Source organism: Muscardinus avellanarius (genome assembly GCF_963383645.1).
Source record: "Muscardinus avellanarius genome assembly, chromosome: 11".
In the NCBI taxonomy this organism is placed as follows: Eukaryota; Metazoa; Chordata; class Mammalia; order Rodentia; family Gliridae; genus Muscardinus; species Muscardinus avellanarius.
The window spans coordinates 7,526,063-7,544,985 of record NC_137797.1 but is presented as its reverse complement, the minus strand read 5'-3'; the positions used below and the strand labels follow the sequence as shown (position 1 = coordinate 7,544,985).

General features: G+C 50.2%; 1 protein-coding gene across 1 annotated transcript in view; it reads left to right on the top strand.

The window, feature by feature from the left end:
* Window positions 1–18,923, top strand: part of SREBF2 (sterol regulatory element binding transcription factor 2) — a gene marked incomplete at its 3' end in the record, with an annotated part of 66,309 nt that overhangs the window by 36,472 nt on the left and 10,914 nt on the right. Inside the window, exons 6-12 of the mRNA XM_080706520.1 lie at window positions 405–519; window positions 648–829; window positions 2,670–2,862; window positions 3,376–3,557; window positions 6,798–7,074; window positions 9,428–9,597; window positions 18,601–18,769. Of these exons, the coding sequence (XP_080562646.1) occupies window positions 405–519; window positions 648–829; window positions 2,670–2,862; window positions 3,376–3,557; window positions 6,798–7,074; window positions 9,428–9,597; window positions 18,601–18,769 (1,288 nt within the window). The remainder of the gene's footprint in view (window positions 1–404; window positions 520–647; window positions 830–2,669; window positions 2,863–3,375; window positions 3,558–6,797; window positions 7,075–9,427; window positions 9,598–18,600; window positions 18,770–18,923) is intronic.

The window sequence follows — 18,923 nt, the reverse complement described above, 5'->3', positions numbered from 1 at the left end:
ACCCTGGCTTAAGAGACCCTGTTTCCAAATTAAAAATATATTTAAAAAAAATAGGTGTCTTGAAGTGTAGCCCAGAGGAACCCCAGTACCACCAAAAAGAAAGAATTGGTTTCAGTGCTAGGATTATTATAAGAAGTAGGAGTAGTAGCTAATATTTATTGTGTGTCAGTGATGTGCCAGGCTGGAGGCTAAGCTCTATACTTACTGTCTCCTTTAGCCCTCACTGCCAGCCTGTGATTCACACACTGTTATTATCCCCATGTTAAGGAGGAGGAAAGTGAGGTCCAGAGAAGGTGGGATCCAGCTCTGAACGGCACCTGGCACCACAGCCTGCCCCGCGGGCTCGGGCTCTGTTCTCCACTCACTCTGCTCTCACCCACTGTCTCACGCATCTTTCTTCCCAGATGCACAAGTCTGGCGTCCTGAGGAAGGCCATCGATTACATCAAATACTTACAGCAGGTCAACCATAAACTGCGCCAGGAGAACATGGTACTGAAGCTGGCAAATCAGAAGAACAGTAAGTATTGAGAAAGGGGTGGCAGCCCTCGCTTTGCTCACAAAGTCCTGGACGGGCACGAGGGAAGGCCGGCCGGTGTGTGGGGCTCTGCAGAAGCAGGTCCTTTTCCAGGTGGCATTTCTTTGCAGAGCTCCTGAAGGGCATCGATCTAGGCAGTCTGGTGGACAGCGACGTGGACCTGAAGATTGACGATTTTAATCAGAATGTCCTGCTGATGTCCCCTCCGGCCTCCGACTCGGGGTCCCAGGCTGGCTTCTCCCCGTACTCCATCGACTCTGAGCCAGGGAGTCCTCTGTTGGATGATGCAAAGGTACAAGCTTTGGAGATCCTCTAACCCTTGGGATCGCGGGGTCTCTGAGGAAGTAATGGGGGCCGCAGAGAGAGGACCAGGCCAGGTGTTAAGAGGGCCTAAACAAATTCTGTGACATTAGCTCGGTCCTGGAGACAAAAGAACAAGAAAACTTTCTCTGCAGGGACACAGTCCATCAGGTTTAACTGGCCCCTTTGAAAGGCCCCACCAGAGAAGAGCGCCTGCCGCATCTAGAACTAGGACGCAGAGCAGCCAGCGGGCTGCGCGGGGGCTCTGGGAGTTGCTAGAGGCGCCTCATTGCCTCCCTCTGCCCGTAATGGGCCTGGCAAGACCACTTCACGGGGCTGATCAGCTGGTTTAGGATGAGGCTACCTCTGGGTCCTCTTTCCGGAAATGACTACAATTTGCAATCTAACATAGCATTCCAACCAAGAGCTTTTAATTGTCAAAAAAAAAAAAAAAAAGCCCTTGGCAATTGAAGTTTAATGGAATTATTTAAAAGAGGTTCTGAGTGTAATGATCTTCCAGGGAAGTTGTGGAGACCACTGGGTCCTGTACTATATTTTGGCATTGGCAGTTTTTAATTCTAAGGGCACAGATTTTTATTCTAGTATGTATTTTCAACTAAGCTATTTATTGTATTATATACTTACTTTTACTAAAGAAGCTCTATCTTTGAAATGTTTTATAAATGTGATTCTGTTTGGTAACAACAGGCAATATGATATAAATTGAATTAACTAGGCTTCTGAGTCACCAAAAGAAATTTTCAAATAGTTTTAAAATACTGAAAAGAGCTGGGCGTGGTAGCACACACTTGGAAATGGGAGGATTACGGGTTCAAGACCAGCCTCAGCTACTTAATGAGGCCCTCCACAACTTAGTGAGCCCGATTTCAAATAAAGAATTAAAAATAGAGCTGGGCGCCGGGTGTGGTGGCGCACACTTGTAATCCCCGCACTTGGGAGGCTGAGACAGGAGGATCGCACAGGTTCAAAGCCAGCCTCAGCTACTTAGTGAGGTTCTCAGCAATCTAGTGAGACCCTGTTTCCAAATAAAATATAAAATAGCTCTGGGAGTATAGCCTAGAGGTAGAAAGCCTCTGGGTTCCACCCCAGTACCCCCCCAAAAAAATAAAATAAATTAAATTAAAATAAAATAAAAATAGAGCCGGGCGTGGTGGCACACGCTTGTAATCCCAGCATTCAGGATGCTGAGACTAGAGGATCACTTGTTCGCGGCCAGCCTCAGCTACTTAGTGAGGCCCTCCGCACATCAGTGAGACCCTGTTTCAAAATAAAGAGTAAAAAATAGGGCAGGGGGTGTAGTTTTAATCATCTTTATCAAGGTATCATTTCACTGCAACAAAATTTGCCTATTTCAAACACACAGTGCCAGAAGTGAACATGTGCACGCCATGTAACTCAGTCTAATCACGATGTGAGCAACACTCCTCTCTCCCCTCGGGGCTTTTTTGTACACCTTTGCAGAGTTCACACACACCGTAAGCTTTCTGCCACTGAGATTAATTTCGGCTCTTCTGGAACTATACAGAAACAGATCAGATAATGTGCTGTCTTTTGTGGTAGTGGTCTATTTTAAAAGAAAATCTCTGCCTTTGTTCTTTGAAACGTGCTTTTCTTAGTTGGCAAGAGGAAGAATGCTCCAATATTTGAGTAACAGTTTGTGAATTAGGGACTTCTTACCTTCCTCCTACCTTTATTCCTGTCTGACTTCCTGGTCTTGAATTTAAACCTCATGATCTGTTTTCTGATGTATAATACATAGCAGGAAACCACTGTAAACACACAGTCTTCTGACCCGAGGCCCTGTTTTGAAGGTCAAAGATGAGCCAGACTCTCCTCCCGTCGCACTGGGCATGGTGGACCGCTCTCGAATTCTGCTGTGCGTCCTCACCTTCTTGGGCCTCTCCTTTAACCCCCTCACGTCCCTGCTGCGATGGGGAGGGGCTCACGACTCTGACCAGCACGCATACTCAGGCTCTGGCCGCAGTGTACTGTCACTTGAATCAGGTAGGTGAGGGGCCCCTCATGCCCCGGGGTGGAGCGGACTGCACCAGCAGAAGGACCCTGTGTGCAGGCTCTGTGGCTCATCTCCCAGGACCCAGGGCAGCAGGCCCGCCTCCTTGCTTCTCACAGACTGGCAGGAGTTACACCGAGGAATTAACAAGGCACACCCAAGTATAGTCGGAAAGAGCAAACCAAGTCAGAAGCCTGCGCTGCCGTAGCTACGGGGTCCCGGGAGAGGGCAGTAGCGGGTAGCGCCTGTTTGGGGAAGGGTGTGGTCATATTTACCTGAGTTGTAAAGACGATGTCCTAGCCCTCTTTGGCTAACCAGGATTCTTGTGGCACTCAGCTTCATGGTGACAAGAGCTATAGGATTTCTATTTAGGCTCTAGAATTGCCTGTCGTTTCTTCTGAAAATGTGGTAGAAGGCTCCTTGCTGTCATGCTGTTGGGGTCTGCCAGTTGCCCCGCTGCTCCACAAGGCCCTTCTGCAGCGGCTTAGCTGACATCTCCTCCTCAGGTTCTGGGGGCTGGTTCGACTGGATGATGCCGACGCTCCTCCTGTGGCTGGTAAATGGTGTGATCGTCTTAAGTGTCTTTGTGAAGCTGCTGGTCCATGGGGAACCCGTGATCCGCCCCCATTCGCGCTCCTCGGTCACCTTCTGGAGGCACCGGAAGCAGGCGGACCTGGACCTCGCCAGGGTGAGCTCTGGTCCACCTTCCTTATCCCCAGCTTTGCCAGAGCTCAGCAGTTGGTGCTGAGTCCCGGGATGCATGAAGTCTGGTAGCAGGGGCTGCAGTGACTGAGAAACAGACCCTGCGTCTGTGCATGTCATGCCATGGACACCAGGCAGCCTGCACTGTGGTATGACCAAGGAGGTACGCAGTGCGCAGGAACTCTGGGGCGAAGAGATCCGTTCTGACTGAGGCCATCCGGGGTGTGAGTTGGTCTCTCCAGGGCTGGAGGGACAGGCAAGTGTGGAAGAAGGACCTTCTAAGCTAACAGCTATGCGTATGGACAGGCCGTTAGGGAACTGGCCAGTTCCATGGACGTGCCTGGAGTTCAGGATATGACAGAGAAGAAGGCGAAGTCTGGTAGTGTGCCTAGGCCCAAATTGGAAAGGGCTTTGACCACTAACTGATTGCAGGCTTTATTTCCAGTTCTCTGGACAACCAAGGAAGGTGTTTTTTAGCAGAAAAATTGCTGATAGTTTGTGTGTGTGTTACTGAGAATTGAATCCAGGGAAATTCTACCTCTCAGCTACCACCTTTTTTTTTTTTTTTTCCATTAAAAAAGAGTTTCACTAAATTGCTAGGGAAACTAGGGCCTCTCTAAGCTGCAGAGGCTGACCACAAGCCTTCAATCCTCCTGGCTCAGCCTCCCAAGTACTGGAATTACAAGCACGTGTCATCACATTCAGCTGGGTTTTTATTTGAAATCAACAAAGAACATTAAGGGAAGGTTTGTGTGACAGTTCACAGCACTTAAGGAAGAGTTAAACATGTGCCTCGAAGCCAGGTGTGGTGGTGCACACATGTAATCCCAGTACTTGGGAGGCTGAGATGAGGATTGCAGGTTTAAGGACAGCCGCAGCAAGTTGTGAGAGACTCAATAACTTAGTAAGACACTGTTTCAAAATAAATTTTTTTATTTTTATTTATTTTTTATTTTTATTTTTTGGTGGTACTGGGGGTGGAACCCAGAGGCTTTCTACCTCCGAGCTATACTCTCAGATCTATTTTATATTTTATTTGGAAACAGGGTCTCACTAGATTGCTGAGAGCCTCACTCAGTAGCTGAGGCTGGCTTTGAACCTGTGCGATTCGCCTGTCTCAGCCTCCCGAGTGCGGGGATTACAAGCGTGCGCCACCACGCCCGGCTCTCAAAATAAATTAAAAAAAAAAATCAAGCCAGGTATGGTGGTGCACACTTGTAATCCCAGTTCTTGGGAGGCTGAGACAGGAGGATCGTGATTTGTGGCCAGCCTCGGCTACTTAGTGAGCCCTTTGCAACTCAGTGCCCCCGGATTCAATCCCCAACACTATTGAAAAGTCCACGCACCTCTCGGGAGGCGTGTGAATCAGAACACACCCCGGCAGCAGTGAACCATGAGCTCACTCCCGCACTCCACAGGCTGCAGCGCCATCCGTGGAGTCTGGTTGCCAGCCTGGATCTGCCGGCCATGACTGGGATTGTGGGTCCAGCATATCGATGTGATTTGGGAGGCCTTTTCCAAGATGAATACGTCAGACAGGTGCACGTTTGTGTTGGATAGGAATTGTGCTGGTGGCTCTAGGAAGGGTGGGTTAGAGAAAGAAGAAATGAAAGGCATAGAGGCAAATTAGGAGGCTCTTGAAATATTCCAGGTGAGAGATGAAGTCCAGGACTTAGCGTCGAAAGGCAAGGCAGAGCCGGAGAAGAGCTGGCATGTGAGATGTTAAGGAGGTGACGGGGCGCTGACTCCAGGACGGTGAGGCTAGGCAGCGCGGAGTTCTCTTTCAGGGTCATGTTGCTGGGAAGTACTGAGAGGCCTCTAGAGCGAGCAGTGGCCAGGAGGCAGGCTGTGGGCCGAGGAGGCTCAGCACCCAAGCTTGGGAAGCCGTGTATTGCTGGGGAGAACTGGACCAGGGGGACAAAAGGGGTGAAAGCCAGAGACAGCCTGGGGAACAGCCTTCCAGGAGGGGGCGTCCTGCCTCCTGTGCAAACTGCCGGCATAGTTGCTTCTCCTGCAGAGAGGAGAGGGGCCGTCAGGCAGTTCTGCCCTGTACACACCTCAGAGACCCTTTCAGGTTGGCAGAGAATAGTTCATCCAGATCCTAGGTTTAGGTAATCCAGCTGTGAGTTTGCCTAACCCGTGGTTTGTAAACTTAATCAGGCATCAGAAGCTCCTTGAGGCCCCGACCCCAGAGGTTGTGGTCCAGTAGGTTTGGGCTGGGACCCAAATATTTGCATTTCTAACAAGCTTCCTGAGCCTCATGACCTTTGAAGACCACACTTTTTTTTTTTTTTTTGGTGGTACTAGGGGTGGAAGCCAGAGGCTTTCTACCTCCGGGCTATACTCCCAGACCCATTTTATATTTATTTGCTGAGAGCCTCACTAAGTAGCTGAGGCTGGCTTCAAACCTACGTGATCCTCCTATGAAGACCACACTTTGAGAACCTAAAAAAGCAATACAGGTCCTCTGAATCTAAATTACCATCTTATATATAAAAGCTACTGTGGGGAACTCTGACCAGCAGTTGCTCAAAGGTAGAACATTGTACAATCCAATTTTTAAAAAAACTGGAAAATACTTCAAAATGTCAGTAGTGGTGTGTGTGTGTGTGTGTGTGTGTGTGTGTGTGTGTGTGTGTGTTATTGGGGGTGGAACCCAGGGGCTTTTCTACTTCTGGGCTCTACTCCCAGACCTATTTTATATTTTATTTGGAAACAGGGCCTCACTAAGTAGCTGAGGCTGGCCTTGAACCTGCACAATCCTCCTGTCTCAGCCTCCCAAGTGCTGGGATTACAAGTGTGAGCCACCATGCCCGTCTCTATTTATTTATTTTTGCAGTACTGGGGATGAAACCCAGGGGCATTCTACCTCTGAGAGACACCCCCAGTCCTATTTTTTATTCTTTACTTTGAAACAGAGAATCACTGAGTTGCAAAGGGTCTCATTAAGTGTAGCTGAGCCTGGCTTTGAACCTGCACAATCCTCCTGTCTTAGCCTCCCAAACGCTGAGATTGCAAGTGTGCGCCACCACGCCTGGCACAACATTGATTCTTTCTAAGGGATGAAATTATACATTTTTCTTTTTTGTAGCTTTTAGATTTTCCTTAATGAGGAAATTACTTTGATATATTACTCTGATAATCAGGTAGAAAGAATAGAAATGTATTAAAACAGAAAGGCCGCAGCAGGGCCAGTGACCATTACACTCTCTTGCTGCTTTTTTAGGGAGATTTTGCAGCTGCTGCCGCCAACCTGCAAACCTGCCTGTCGGTTTTGGGCCGGGCACTGCCCACCTCCCGCCTGGACCTGGCCTGTAGCCTTTCCTGGAATGTGATCCGCTACAGCCTGCAGAAGCTGCGCCCGGTACGCTGGCTGCTCAAGAAAGTCTTCCAGCGCTGGCGGGCCACCCCTGCCACCGCGGCCGGCTTCGAGGACGAAGCCAAGAGCAGCGCCCGCGATGCCGCCCTGGCCTATCACAGGCTGCACCAGCTGCACATCACTGGTGAGTGAGCGGCCCTGCCGCCGCTAGGCTTGCTGCAAGGCGCCCCGTGTCTCCTCTGCCACTGGGCTTGCCCGGTCTCCACCCTGACCGGAGCCCCCCCCTTCCTTTGCTCTGTTGCACTAACCTTCCTCCCACATCCGCAGTTGTAGCTCTTGGTTTCTAAGATGTACACGTGTTTCACAGTGACATCTCTATAAACACTAGCACATCATGGATTACTTGGCAGTGACACTGACATTGGTGAAGAGACTTAAAATTGATGACATCTTAGAGTGAAACACGATCTCCTTCATTTCATTCAGAAATGAATGAAAGGGGAACAGGCCAGCAACCAGATGACAGGCTGCTGTGGTGTGTCCGACTCAGCAGAAGGAATACGTTTCCACTGGGAAGGGGATTCAAGAAAGGCATTCCAAGAAAGCAAAATGTCGTTCCTCCTGGAGGATGCATGGAGGTCAGCAACTCCGCAGATGTGACTTCTAGGCCGAGAGTTCCAAAGAGGAGCCTCGCCTCCAGCCGGCTCTTGAGAGCAGTACTGCAGTAGCCGTCGCGGGAGCTGCACAGAAGGGGCTGCCGACGGGACGGGGGCAGGGAGGGCCTGGACGCCAGGCAGGCTGGGCTCTCCAGGGCCGCGCACCCGTAGGACCCAGTGAAAGGCACGGGGAAGTGACCTGATGAGACTGATGTCCTTGGGTTGGAGACAGTTCCTCTGAGGGCAGATCGAGAGTGGGTTGGAGGACTAAGCTAGAGTCTGAGGACGCTCGATACAGCTTGGGGATGAGAAGTGCTGAAAGAACAGATGGAGAGAAAGTGAAGCCGCTGACAGCGATGGAGCTCGGGGACTCATTGACTGTGATGGCGAGGAGAGGAGCTGGCCGGGACGCGTCCCTGGCTTACTGCGGGCGTCAGCGAAGGGGGGAGGGAAGCAGGAGGGAGAGCAGTTTTCCCAGGAAATAGTGATGGGCTGTTTTGCACCCTGGCCTATGAGACGTGGTAGGGGATGATTTTGTAGGCAGCTGGGCCTGTGGGACCTGCGGCCCAGAACAAGCACATCCGCATCTGCAGATCTTACCTGCTCTTTTCTTCTCTGCCCCCAGTGTGCCCTTGGAACAGACAAGCCCCACACCGCGGCTCTGACCAGGAGCTGTCAGGTTCTAGAAGGTTCTCGCTGGGCCCCACACCGCGGCTCTGACCAGGAGCTGTCAGGTTCTAGAAGGCTCTCGCTGGGCCCCACACCGCGGCTCTGACCAGGAGCTGTCAGGTTCTAGAAGGTTCTCGCTGGGCCCCACACCGCGGCTCTGACCAGGAGCTGTCAGGTTCTAGAAGGCTCTCGCTGGGCCCCACACCGCGGCTCTGACCAGGAGCTGTCAGGTTCTAGAAGGTTCTCGCTGGGCCCCACACCGCGGCTCTGACCAGGAGCTGTCAGGTTCTAGAAGGTTCTCGCTGGGGAGCTTCACATCACTCAGTCCTTCCACTTTCACTGAGGGCACATGTCTGTGGCCTGGGTTCAACGCTGCACTCTCCCTCCGCCCTTTGAAGGACAAAGCTTGATGCCTCATGGAGACACGCAAGCTAATGTAGAATGAATTTCAGGAGCTGAGGGCTTGCTACACTGATGGAAAGAAAAAAGAGGAGCGCCCCTGAGCAGGGTCAGGAGGCTTCGCCTGGTCCTCGCTGTGGCAGGGACCAGGGCGAAGAGACCTTGTGGGCGAGACCTTGTGTCGCCGTGGCAGGGACGCCGTGGCAGGCACGGCTGGTCCTTGCCATGGCAGGGACCAGGGCGAAGAGACCTTGTGTCGGGGCGAGAGACCTTGCGGGCTCCCAGCCCTGGTTAAGGACCACGCAGGGGACGTGTGAGAGCCTCGGGTGCGCACAGCGGGCCTGTCTTCCCCTCCCACCCAGCCCGTGCCTGGCTGCCTTGCCAGCCGCATGCCATTCCCCCTCGTGAGACATGCTCAGATATTGTGGATGTTGTGTTTTTTAATGAAATAAAGTAATTCAAATCAGTTTTCATTACCTCTTTTGAAATGTTTGGCGACTCAGTCCTGCATCGGCGAGTGTGGCCGTGCCTTGACACTGTTTTGGAGGGGTTCCACTGTGTCCTCTGAGCCATGACTGGTAACCATGACACTCCCTTATGTAGAGCCAGGTGCCATGTTCCTACCCCGTGCGATAGACAGGGGCGCACAGCTAGTAATAAGTCCCTGAGCCCGGCATCCCATCCAGGCCTCTGGCCACAGGGCTCGCCCACTTCCTCCTCTGGTTCCACTGTTGCTCCAATCATGCTAGAGAAAGCAGGGAATGCTCGGTGTGGAGGCCCGTCAACATTAACGTCTGTTTCCGCCTGTCCTAGGGAAGCTTCCTGCAGGATCTGCCTGTTCAGATGTGCACATGGCCTTGTGTGCTGTGAACCTGGCTGAGTGTGCGGAGGAGAAAATCCCACCAAGCACACTGGTTGAGATCCACCTGACGGCCGCCATGGGGCTCAAGACCCGGTGTGGAGGCAAGCTGGGCTTCCTCGCTGTGAGTACCCTCTGTTCCCTCCACACCCTCTGCCGCGCGCCCCTCGCCCCAGTCAGGAGCTGAGAGCCTGTGCGGGCTGGCTAGGGCGTGTGTTCACTTGTGGACAGAACAGACCCAGACTCCTGGCCCTTACAGACAGAGCATTGTAGCCCCCTGAGAAGATCAGCGTAGAGACGTACTGTGACTGCAGTGGGGTTAATATTTGACTCTCTGTCTTTGGAATCTTCTGGTTATATCTCCTGGTTGTTTTATTCACCCAAAGGCATTTATTGATCACAGCCTTGTGACTCTAGAAATGGAAGCCTGTGCCTGCCACCCGTAGTGCCATCGTTATCAAGCGGTACCCGGCGTGCCTGGCCAGGTGCCCACCCTGGGCATTCACAGCCGACTGATTCCTGGTCCTTGTTCTCAGCTCGCTCCTGGCATCTGCTGACCTCGGCCTTTCTCTCATAGCAGAGACGGGCATGTCTTACTCAGCGCCCACTTTGGGTGGACTGAACACGTTAGGTATGTTGAGAACGGGACTGTCACCTCTCGGTGTGCTTCTGTACCTCATCAGTGGAGGTGATAAGCTGAGGATGAGCAGGCCTGCGCCCTGTGGTGATGCTGACAGGCTTTCTGAGTGTGTCCTGATAGTTTCGGTGACAAAGGGCACAGGGAAACCCGGTGTCTTTTCCGTGTTTCCACCCTTTCCGTGACCAGCGATAAGACATCCATTAGTTCATTCAGAAAACTTTCCTGAGCACTTCCAGAGTGGACATGCCACAGTGACGGGCCAGGCCTTGGGGACGGTGCGGCTCAGTGCCGCACGCCTGGCTGGTTCTTGGGAGACAGCATGGTGAGCTTTCTGGGAGGGCAAATCCAGGCTGAGAGCAGGAGCCGTTCCCAGGGCCTCTCCCCTCCTAGGCTCGCCTTAGTCCTCTGGGCCTGTGTCATCACTTCTTTGCCTGTAAGGTGTTTTGATGACATTTGTTTTATCCAAGTTCAACATACATAGAGAAAAATGTATACATTTGAACTTAGAGCTTGAGGAATTTTTATAAGGGAAACTCACCCATATAAGCACCCAGATCAAGAAGAGGAATGTTCCCAGCACCCCCAGGAGCCTTCTTCAGGCTCTTCCACTCTGCCCCACGCAAGGTAGCCATTATTGCGGATTCTGTTACCATACTCTGATCTGCCTATGTTTGTGATAGGAGTACAATATAATTGTAGAAAAGCACACAAATGCCAGGCACGGTAGCACCCACCTCTAATCCCAGCAAGGGGGTCCATATTTGAAACCAGAAAGGACTGCGAGTAGAGCTCAGAGCTAGAATGCCCCTGGATTTATTTCTTTCCTGGGCTCAATACCCAGTGCTAGGGGGAAGGAAAATGAAAGGAAGGAAGGAAGGAAAGAAGAAAGGAAGGAAGGAAGGAGAGAGAAAGAAAAGCACACAATTCATGAATGCACAACCCAGTGACTTCACAAAGAAACAAACCCCCTCACCAACAGAATCAAGAGCCGGACATGGTGGCACACACCTCTAATCTCAGTATTTAGGAGGCGGAGGCACTAGGAGTGTAAGTTCAAGGCCAGCCTCAGCAATTTAGTAAGACCCTCAGCAACTTAAAAAATAAAAAAGGGGTGTAGCTCAGAGGTAGAAGGCCCCTGGGTTCAACCCCCAGTACCAAAAAAGGACAAGAACAGAACCAAGACCTCATGAGCCTCCCTTGCAGTCACTAACCCCCCTTCCCAGGCCTCCAGCCATGGCAGCCCCATCCCGATCCTCAGATACCAGGCCACTGTTAAACCTTGAGTAGGAGAGTCGGGCTGGCTACTGCTCTGTGTCTGACTTTTGCTCAGTCGTATGTAATACTCATTTATGGTTTGGCCTGGTGGTATGTACTTGTGATCCCAATACTTGCGCCAGCCTCAGCAATTTAGCAAGATCCCATTTCAAAATTAAAAAATAAAAGAGGGCAAGGCATGTGAATGCTTATAATCTCAGTAATAAGAGAGTAAGGGAGGCTGAGACAGGAGGATCACAGGTTCTTAGCCAGCCTCAGCCATTTAGTGAGGTCCGCCACAACTTAGTGAGACTCTGTTTCAAAATAAAGAAAAACTAGAACTGGGATGTAGCTTGGAGGTAGAATGCTCCTGAGTCCAATCCCCAGTTCTGCAAAAAAAAAAAAAAAAATAGGGCTGTGAATGTAGCTCGGGTAGAATGCCCTGGGATTCAGTCCCCATTACCACACACGTAATAAAAGATGCTTTATGTCATGAGGAGTCATAGGTTGTTCATTCTCATTGCTTTATAGTATTACATTGTAAGACTAGGCCACTGTAAACCAGGCGTGGCGGCGCACACTTGTAATCCCAGTACTTGGGAGGCTGAGACAAGAGGATCACAGGTTCGTGGCCAGGCTCAGCTACTTAGTGAGGTCCTCCACAACTTAGTGAGACCCTGTTTCAAAATAAAGACTAAAGCCGGGTGTGGTGGCACACGCTTGTAATCCCAGCATCAGGAGGCTGAGTCGGGAGGATCGCAGTTCACGGACAGCCTCAGCTACTTAGTAAGGCCCTTTGCAACTCACTGAGACCCTGTTTCAAAATAAAGAATAAAAAATAGGGCTGGAGGTATAACTTGGAGGTCGAATGCCTCTGGGTTCCATCCCCAGTACTGCAATAAATAAATAAATAAATAAATAAATAAATAAATACTAAAAATGAGGGCTAGGAGTGTAGCTCAGAGGTAGAATGCCCCTGAGTTCCATCCCCTGTACTGGGGGGGGGGGGGGGAGATTAGGCCATTGTAGATAAACTCTTGAGTTCCTGCTATTTTGCATTATTTCAATAATGCTGTTGTAAACATCCCTGTATACATCTTTTGGTGAATATGTTACTATTTTGAGGAAAGGAATTGCCAGGTCAGAGGTTATGCATCTTTCAAAAGTGGTGCCAGTGTTCACTTCCCCACTGCATGCAAGAGTTCCAGCTAGCCAGGCTTGGTGGCACACACCCGTAATACCATTTCTTGGGAGGCCTCAGCAACATAGCTAGACCCTGTTTCAAAATAACAAAGGGCTGGGGCTGTAGCTCAGAGGCAGACTGCTCCTGGGTTCATTCCCCAGTACCGATGATAATAATAATAATAATAATAATAATAATAATAATAATAACAACAACAACAACTTATAATAATAGTGTTTTTTGATGAGCATTTTACTGAAGTCCAGACATCCCTCTGCAGCACCAAGTACCCCAGCAGAGAAAGGCGCCCGTCACATGGGGAAAAGACCGTGGCACAACACGGCTCTGATCCTCCCTCCTCAGCCTCCAGTCAGCTGAGCGGCAGGCAGACTCACTGACCTGCTTCTAACGAGGCCACTTTCCTGACCCTCAGCTGCCACAGACATGCCACCTCACATGGATTCTGTGAGTCCTCTCTAAAGGGCAGCTTCAAGCCGGGCGTGGTGGCGCACGCTTGTAATCGCCGCGCTTGGGAGGCAGAGACAGGAGGATCGCGCAGGTTCGAAGCCAGCCGCACACGCTGGCTTAGGAGACCCTGTTTCCAAATAAATTTTAAAAAAATGTAAAAATAGGTCTGGGAGTGTAGCCCAGAGGTAGAAGGGCTTCCAGGAACCCCAGTACCACCAAATAAATAAATAAATAAATAAATAAATAAATAAATAAATAAATGGCAGCTTCATCTTAGCAGTAAGGTTTTGGGATGACTTGATGATTGTAAAATGTATATGGCAGGGTAAAGAGCAAAACATTGCCTCTGAGATGGAGGGCACACCTGCAGCAATCAAGAGTCCAGAAAGAGGAGTCGCCAGGGCTGCAGGTGTGCAGTGGAGTGGACTGGTGTCCTAGGACAGACAGACCTGCCTCTGCCACATTCCGACACTGAATTTATGAGGAAAGGTACAGAGGGGGAAGGACAGTTTGGTTTTTTTTTTAATAGGCATTGAATCAGGTAGATATCCATAAGTAAAAAAATATATTGCAAACCCCCCCCCCCCGCCACCCCACTTCCAACCAGATCAATTTCAGTTGGGCCGTTTCCAGTGTTTGCTGTCACAGATGCTGCTGCGGGGAGCATCTGTATACACAGTCTTCACCCTCAGAGAACTGTCTCAGACTAAGTCTCCACGTGGTGCCAGGTCAACAGATAGCAATATTGGAAATGTGTATAGTATCGTCTAATTTCCACAGTAGTAAGATGGGGAAGGAGAACCGACTTATCTCTAAAGTTACTGGCCCTTCTCTTCACTTCCTGTGGGAGGAGTAAATGAAGAGACCTACGCAGTATTTTCTTAAAAAGGAAGAAGCTTTGAGTTTGGTGAGGCAGAGGGCGGGCCCCTGGAGATAGCGTGGAGCAGAAGTTCCCCGACCTTGCAGGCTCAGGCCCCAAGTGTTGTACTCATTTTTTTTTAACTTAAGTGATTTTATTATTACAAAGATGGAAAGATAGGACAGAACTTAGAGGGTGACGTAGTGGGGTGACCTGAAAAGAAGTCACCGAAGTCTTTTGGATACAGAAGTTTTATAGGTACATGGTCCTTCATCTTGCTCTGCCAGTTAATCTTCTGACCCGACTAGATCTGCCTCTTCTCCAGAGCAGGTCTTTTGATGTGGGGATTCCTTCCTGTCCTGCCCTGTCTCCGGTATAAACCCCAAGCCTTTTGTTACACCCCAAAATGTGTTAATTGACTATTGGAGTCTGGGATCTCTTGAAGGTTTATGGCATCCTCCCACATCCTTGGGGAAGTTTGCTTGTTTTAGAAAATATGGAACCAAACGCCGGGCTTGGTGGCGCAGGCTTGTAATCCCGGCTCTTGGGAAGCGGAGACAGGAGGATCGTGCTCGTTCGGAGCCAGCCTCGCTGGCTTAAGAGACCCTGTTTCCAAATAGAAAATATAAAAAAATAGGTCTGGGAGTGTAGCCCGGAGGTAGAAGGGCTTCCAGGAATCCCAGTACCAAAAAAAAAAAAAGAAGAAGAAAATATGGAACAACCTAGATCTCCATCAACAGATGAATGGATTGCAAAATTATGGGAAATACACACAATGGAATTCTATTCAGCTATAAAGAAAAATAAAATAATAGCATTTGCAAGAAGATGGAAGGAACTGGAGAGCATTATGTTAACTGAGATTAGTCAAGCACAAGAGAAGGGACATATGTTTTCTCTAATATGCCCAAGCTAGGGAGCAGTGGTAATACCAGAGGGACTCCAGATGATGGAGGGGAAATCTCAGCAAAGCTTGAACAGAAGGATAGGCTGAGGTTGTTCAATGGAGGAGCTACATCATAAATACAACATGGTTAACCTGGACACTCTATTGGGGGGGGAGGGTAAAGGGAGGGGGAAGGGCATGAAGCACAATGTCAATGTACACCACTCTCAATACATTCCACTTATAAAAAATAAAAATTAAAAAATTAAATAAAAATAAAAAAAAGAAAGAAATGTAAAAGACCTTGGGCTTCCTCTACTTTCCTGCTAATCACCCTTGGTGCCTGGAATTCTGCAAGATCTCTTCCCTGTCTGAATTCCTGCCTGCACTCAAGCTTCCGGCTTTCTCATACCAAAATTATTTTCAAATACATTTTGAAACCATTTTCCAATACCATCACATTAATACCAAAGCTATTTTCAAAAGCATTTTGAAGCCATTTTCCAATACTGGTACATTCCCCCCTCATTCTGGTAACTTCCTGACACCTCTCGGGCCAAAGGTAAACATAGGGTTTTTTTGTTTGATTTTTACAGCTCTTATTAACAATCAATATAAGCTCAATCCCCATCAGTTCCCCCTACTTCTACTACTTGCATGCACCCATAACAAAGGAATAGGGACATCAAGCTGGTTGTTAACTTCCTCAACACCGAGGAGGGATGGAGTGGATCGCCGGCTTTAGAGTGCATGCACGCCGTTGGGCTTTGTGCTCTCATTATTCTACGATGCTCCTCACCAGACCAAAAGAAATGCCTGACAGCTGTGTTTGTCAGCTCTGTTGTTGTTGCCAATTGTTTGAATATCTGCTAGGTATAATGGCATAATAGTCATTTGAAAAAATCATATGTTGCCGGGCGTGGTGGCACACGCTTGTAATCCCAGCATTCGGGGGGCTAAGACAGGATTGTGGTTCGAAGAAAGACAGCCTCAGCTACTACTTATTGAGGCCCTTTGCAACTCAGTGAGACCCTGTTTCAAAATAAAGAATAAAAATAAAGCTGGGGGTGTAGCTCAGAGGTAGAAGGCCCCTGGGTTCCATCCCTAGTACCGCAAAACAGAAAAAGAAAAAAAATCATATATAGATAGATAGATTTTTTTTTTTTTTTTGGGTGGTACTAGGGATGGAACCCAGGGGCCTTCTACCTCCGGGATACACTCCCAGACCTATTTTATATTTTTATTTGGAAACAGAGTCTCTTAAGCCAGCTGAGGCTGGCTTTGAACCTGCACGATCTCCTGTCTCAGCCTTCCAAGTGCGGGGATTACAGGTGTGCACCACCACACCTGTCTGAAAAAAAATCATATATAAAACTGAAAGAAAAAAAGATGGTGTATGTGTGTGTGTATCTGTCTGTCTGTCTTGATGGGGGTTGAACCCAAGGTCATTCTATATCCAAGCTATATCCAAGCTACATCCCTAGCCCTCCTTCCCTGTCTCTGTGTGTGTGTGTTTGTGTGTGTGTGTTGCTGGGGGTGGAACCCAGGGACTTTCTACCTCTGAGCTACACTCCTAGACCTATTTTATATTTTATTTGGAAATAGGGTCTCACTAAGTTGCTGAGAACCTCACTAAGTAGCTGAGGCTGGCCGCAAAATTGATCCACCTGTCTCAGCCTCCCAAGTACCAAGTGCCACCATGCCACGCATGCTTATAATCCCAGAACTTGAGAAGCTGAGACAGGAGGATCACAGGTTCACCGTCAGCCTCAACTACTTCATGAGGCCCTGTTTCAAAATAAAGAATAAAAAAATGAGGCTGGGGGGTAGCTAAGAGGTAGAATGCCCCTGGGTTCAATCTGCATCACCACAATATATATATTTTAGGGAAATTATCATAATGCTGTAATGCTAAGAAAATTAAAAGAACAACAAAGTTATTATCTCGATTTCTCTTATCAGAATGTGGCTGCCTATCCCAGATTTATATTTCTTATTACTTCAAACCACTAAACTCAAGCCCCCCCACACTGAGATTTGTTATTGCTAAAGTTTTTCTTTTCTAAAATTCAGCTTAAAAGCATATTTTAGCTTAATGATTTTGCAGATGGCCTCTGTGGCTTCTTCTCACCATACAGCCTGACTAGGTTTTGTTTCTTTTTGGTGTTTGAAGGTGGAAGGTGGACACATGCCCTGGAGGTTGAACCCAAGGCGGTTCTACCTCTGAGCTACACCCCCAGCCCTATTTTATTTTGTTTAGGTTTTTAGACAGGGTCTCACTAAGTTGTCATATGCTAGCCTTGAACCCGCCTCCCGTGCCCGGGGCTCGTGGTGTGCGCTGGCAGGCGCACCCTTGCTTCTGCTCCTTTCCAGCTGCTGTACTCGGCTGCAGCTCTCCCGCAGTGACCGGCACAGTGGCTGGAGTGCTTAGTGAGGATCACAGTGGTCGGGTCCCTCTACATTCGCCTCCAGTGTCCTTTCCTCAACACTGCTCAGCAGAGCAAAGAAAGACTGCTGGAGGCGTTGGAGGGGAATGTGCCCCTCGCCCCGAGGCGGCGAGGATGCGCTCTCGGGCCGGAGAGAGGCGTCTTTTCCGTCTGAGTCCTCGAGTGGTTGCCTGTGGCCATGCTGTTTCTGAGCCTGGCATTCGAGTCTGCTGAAGCTGTTACATTCGCTTACGCCTGCTTAGAGCCCAGGCAAGGTCAGAACCATCATTCGGAGCCAGGCCATGGCAGGACGGCATCACTGAGAGCAGCCGCTAAGCTGGAGTCGGGAGCACGGCCGAGGCCCAGCGGCCCACTCGGCCCCCAGCTCTGCCTGTGCTCAACCTCCCTGCTTCTCTGCTCAGCTCTGCTACAAGTGGCCTGTGGCAAGTAGTTAAGCAAGTAGGAAACGCTGGCGTTTAAAGATGTCCTCACAGGCGTGGTGGCACACACCTGTAATTTTAGCTGCTCTGGGCGCTGAGGCAGGAGGATTGCAAGGTGGAAACAACTTAGCAAGACCTCGTGTCAAAATCACAAATGACTGCTGGGGTGTAGCTAAGTGGTAGAGCACCCTGGATTCAATCCCCAATAACACTGACATACACACACACACACGCACGCACGCACGCACACAGAGGCACTGAGGCCCTGGAATGGCATTAATCCTGGCAGGTGGAGGAGAATGGGGCCCTGGCGCTTTGCGTTGCCAGCAAAGAGGCTTGCAGGGTCTCCTCGTGGTCTTTCCTCCCGGGCAGGTGGCAGGGGCTGCAGCCTTGCAGGGCCACACCGGCCTGCGTGGTCCTGAGCGAACCCCCCAGCTGTCCCCTTTGCTCAGGTGTCATCGGGTGTGACACTGATAGCTGGCTCTTTGCCCAGCACGGTTCTCAACTCTACGCTCAAAGGGAAGAAAAAATTACTCAAAGCAGAATACAATTTTGCCTTGAAGTACTCTAAAAGGTATATAATTTAAAAGACATGGAAAGAGTCCCAGGGTCGAGGGAGCTGCCTGGCTTGGCGCTCACAGAGCTGAGGGTGATGGTAGGCAGGGGACCTCTCCTGTCTGCCACCCTGCCCTGTGGCTTGAACGCCACAGGTGAGGGCTGGTCCAGAGGGTAGACAGCCCAGCGGCCGGGTGCAGCAGGGCCCACTGCGCTGCCTTGGACTGCTCCCTCCTCCCTGCCGGCTCCCAGAACGCAACCGTTCACCCTCATTCCATGGGGGGCTTCCAGCCAGGCCCTTGTGCCAGCCCTGCCCTCCGGTCCCCCTCCCCAGCTCCGAGCATCCCTCTCCCCAGCGGCTGTGGCCAGCATCCTGCTACCTTGATGTCACACTCCTAGTCCTTGTCCTTCCACAGAACTACTTCCTCAGCCGTGCCCAGAGTCTGTGTGGCCCTGAGCACAGCGCGGTCCCCGACTCCCTGCGCTGGCTCTGCCACCCCCTGGGCCAGAAGTTTTTCCTGGAGCGGAGCTGGTCAGTGAAGTCAGCAGCCAAGGAGAGTCTGTACTGTGCCCAGAGGAACCCAGGTGAGCGAGCGCGCCTTCCCCCACTGCTGCTTGGGCTGAAGGCCCCGCGAGCCGTCCCTGCCGCGGGTGTCCACGCACCAGACACAAGACCATCTCAGTCTTAATTAATCCTTTTTTCCAACTGAGGCTTCCTCAGAGAGGTCAAGTAATTTGC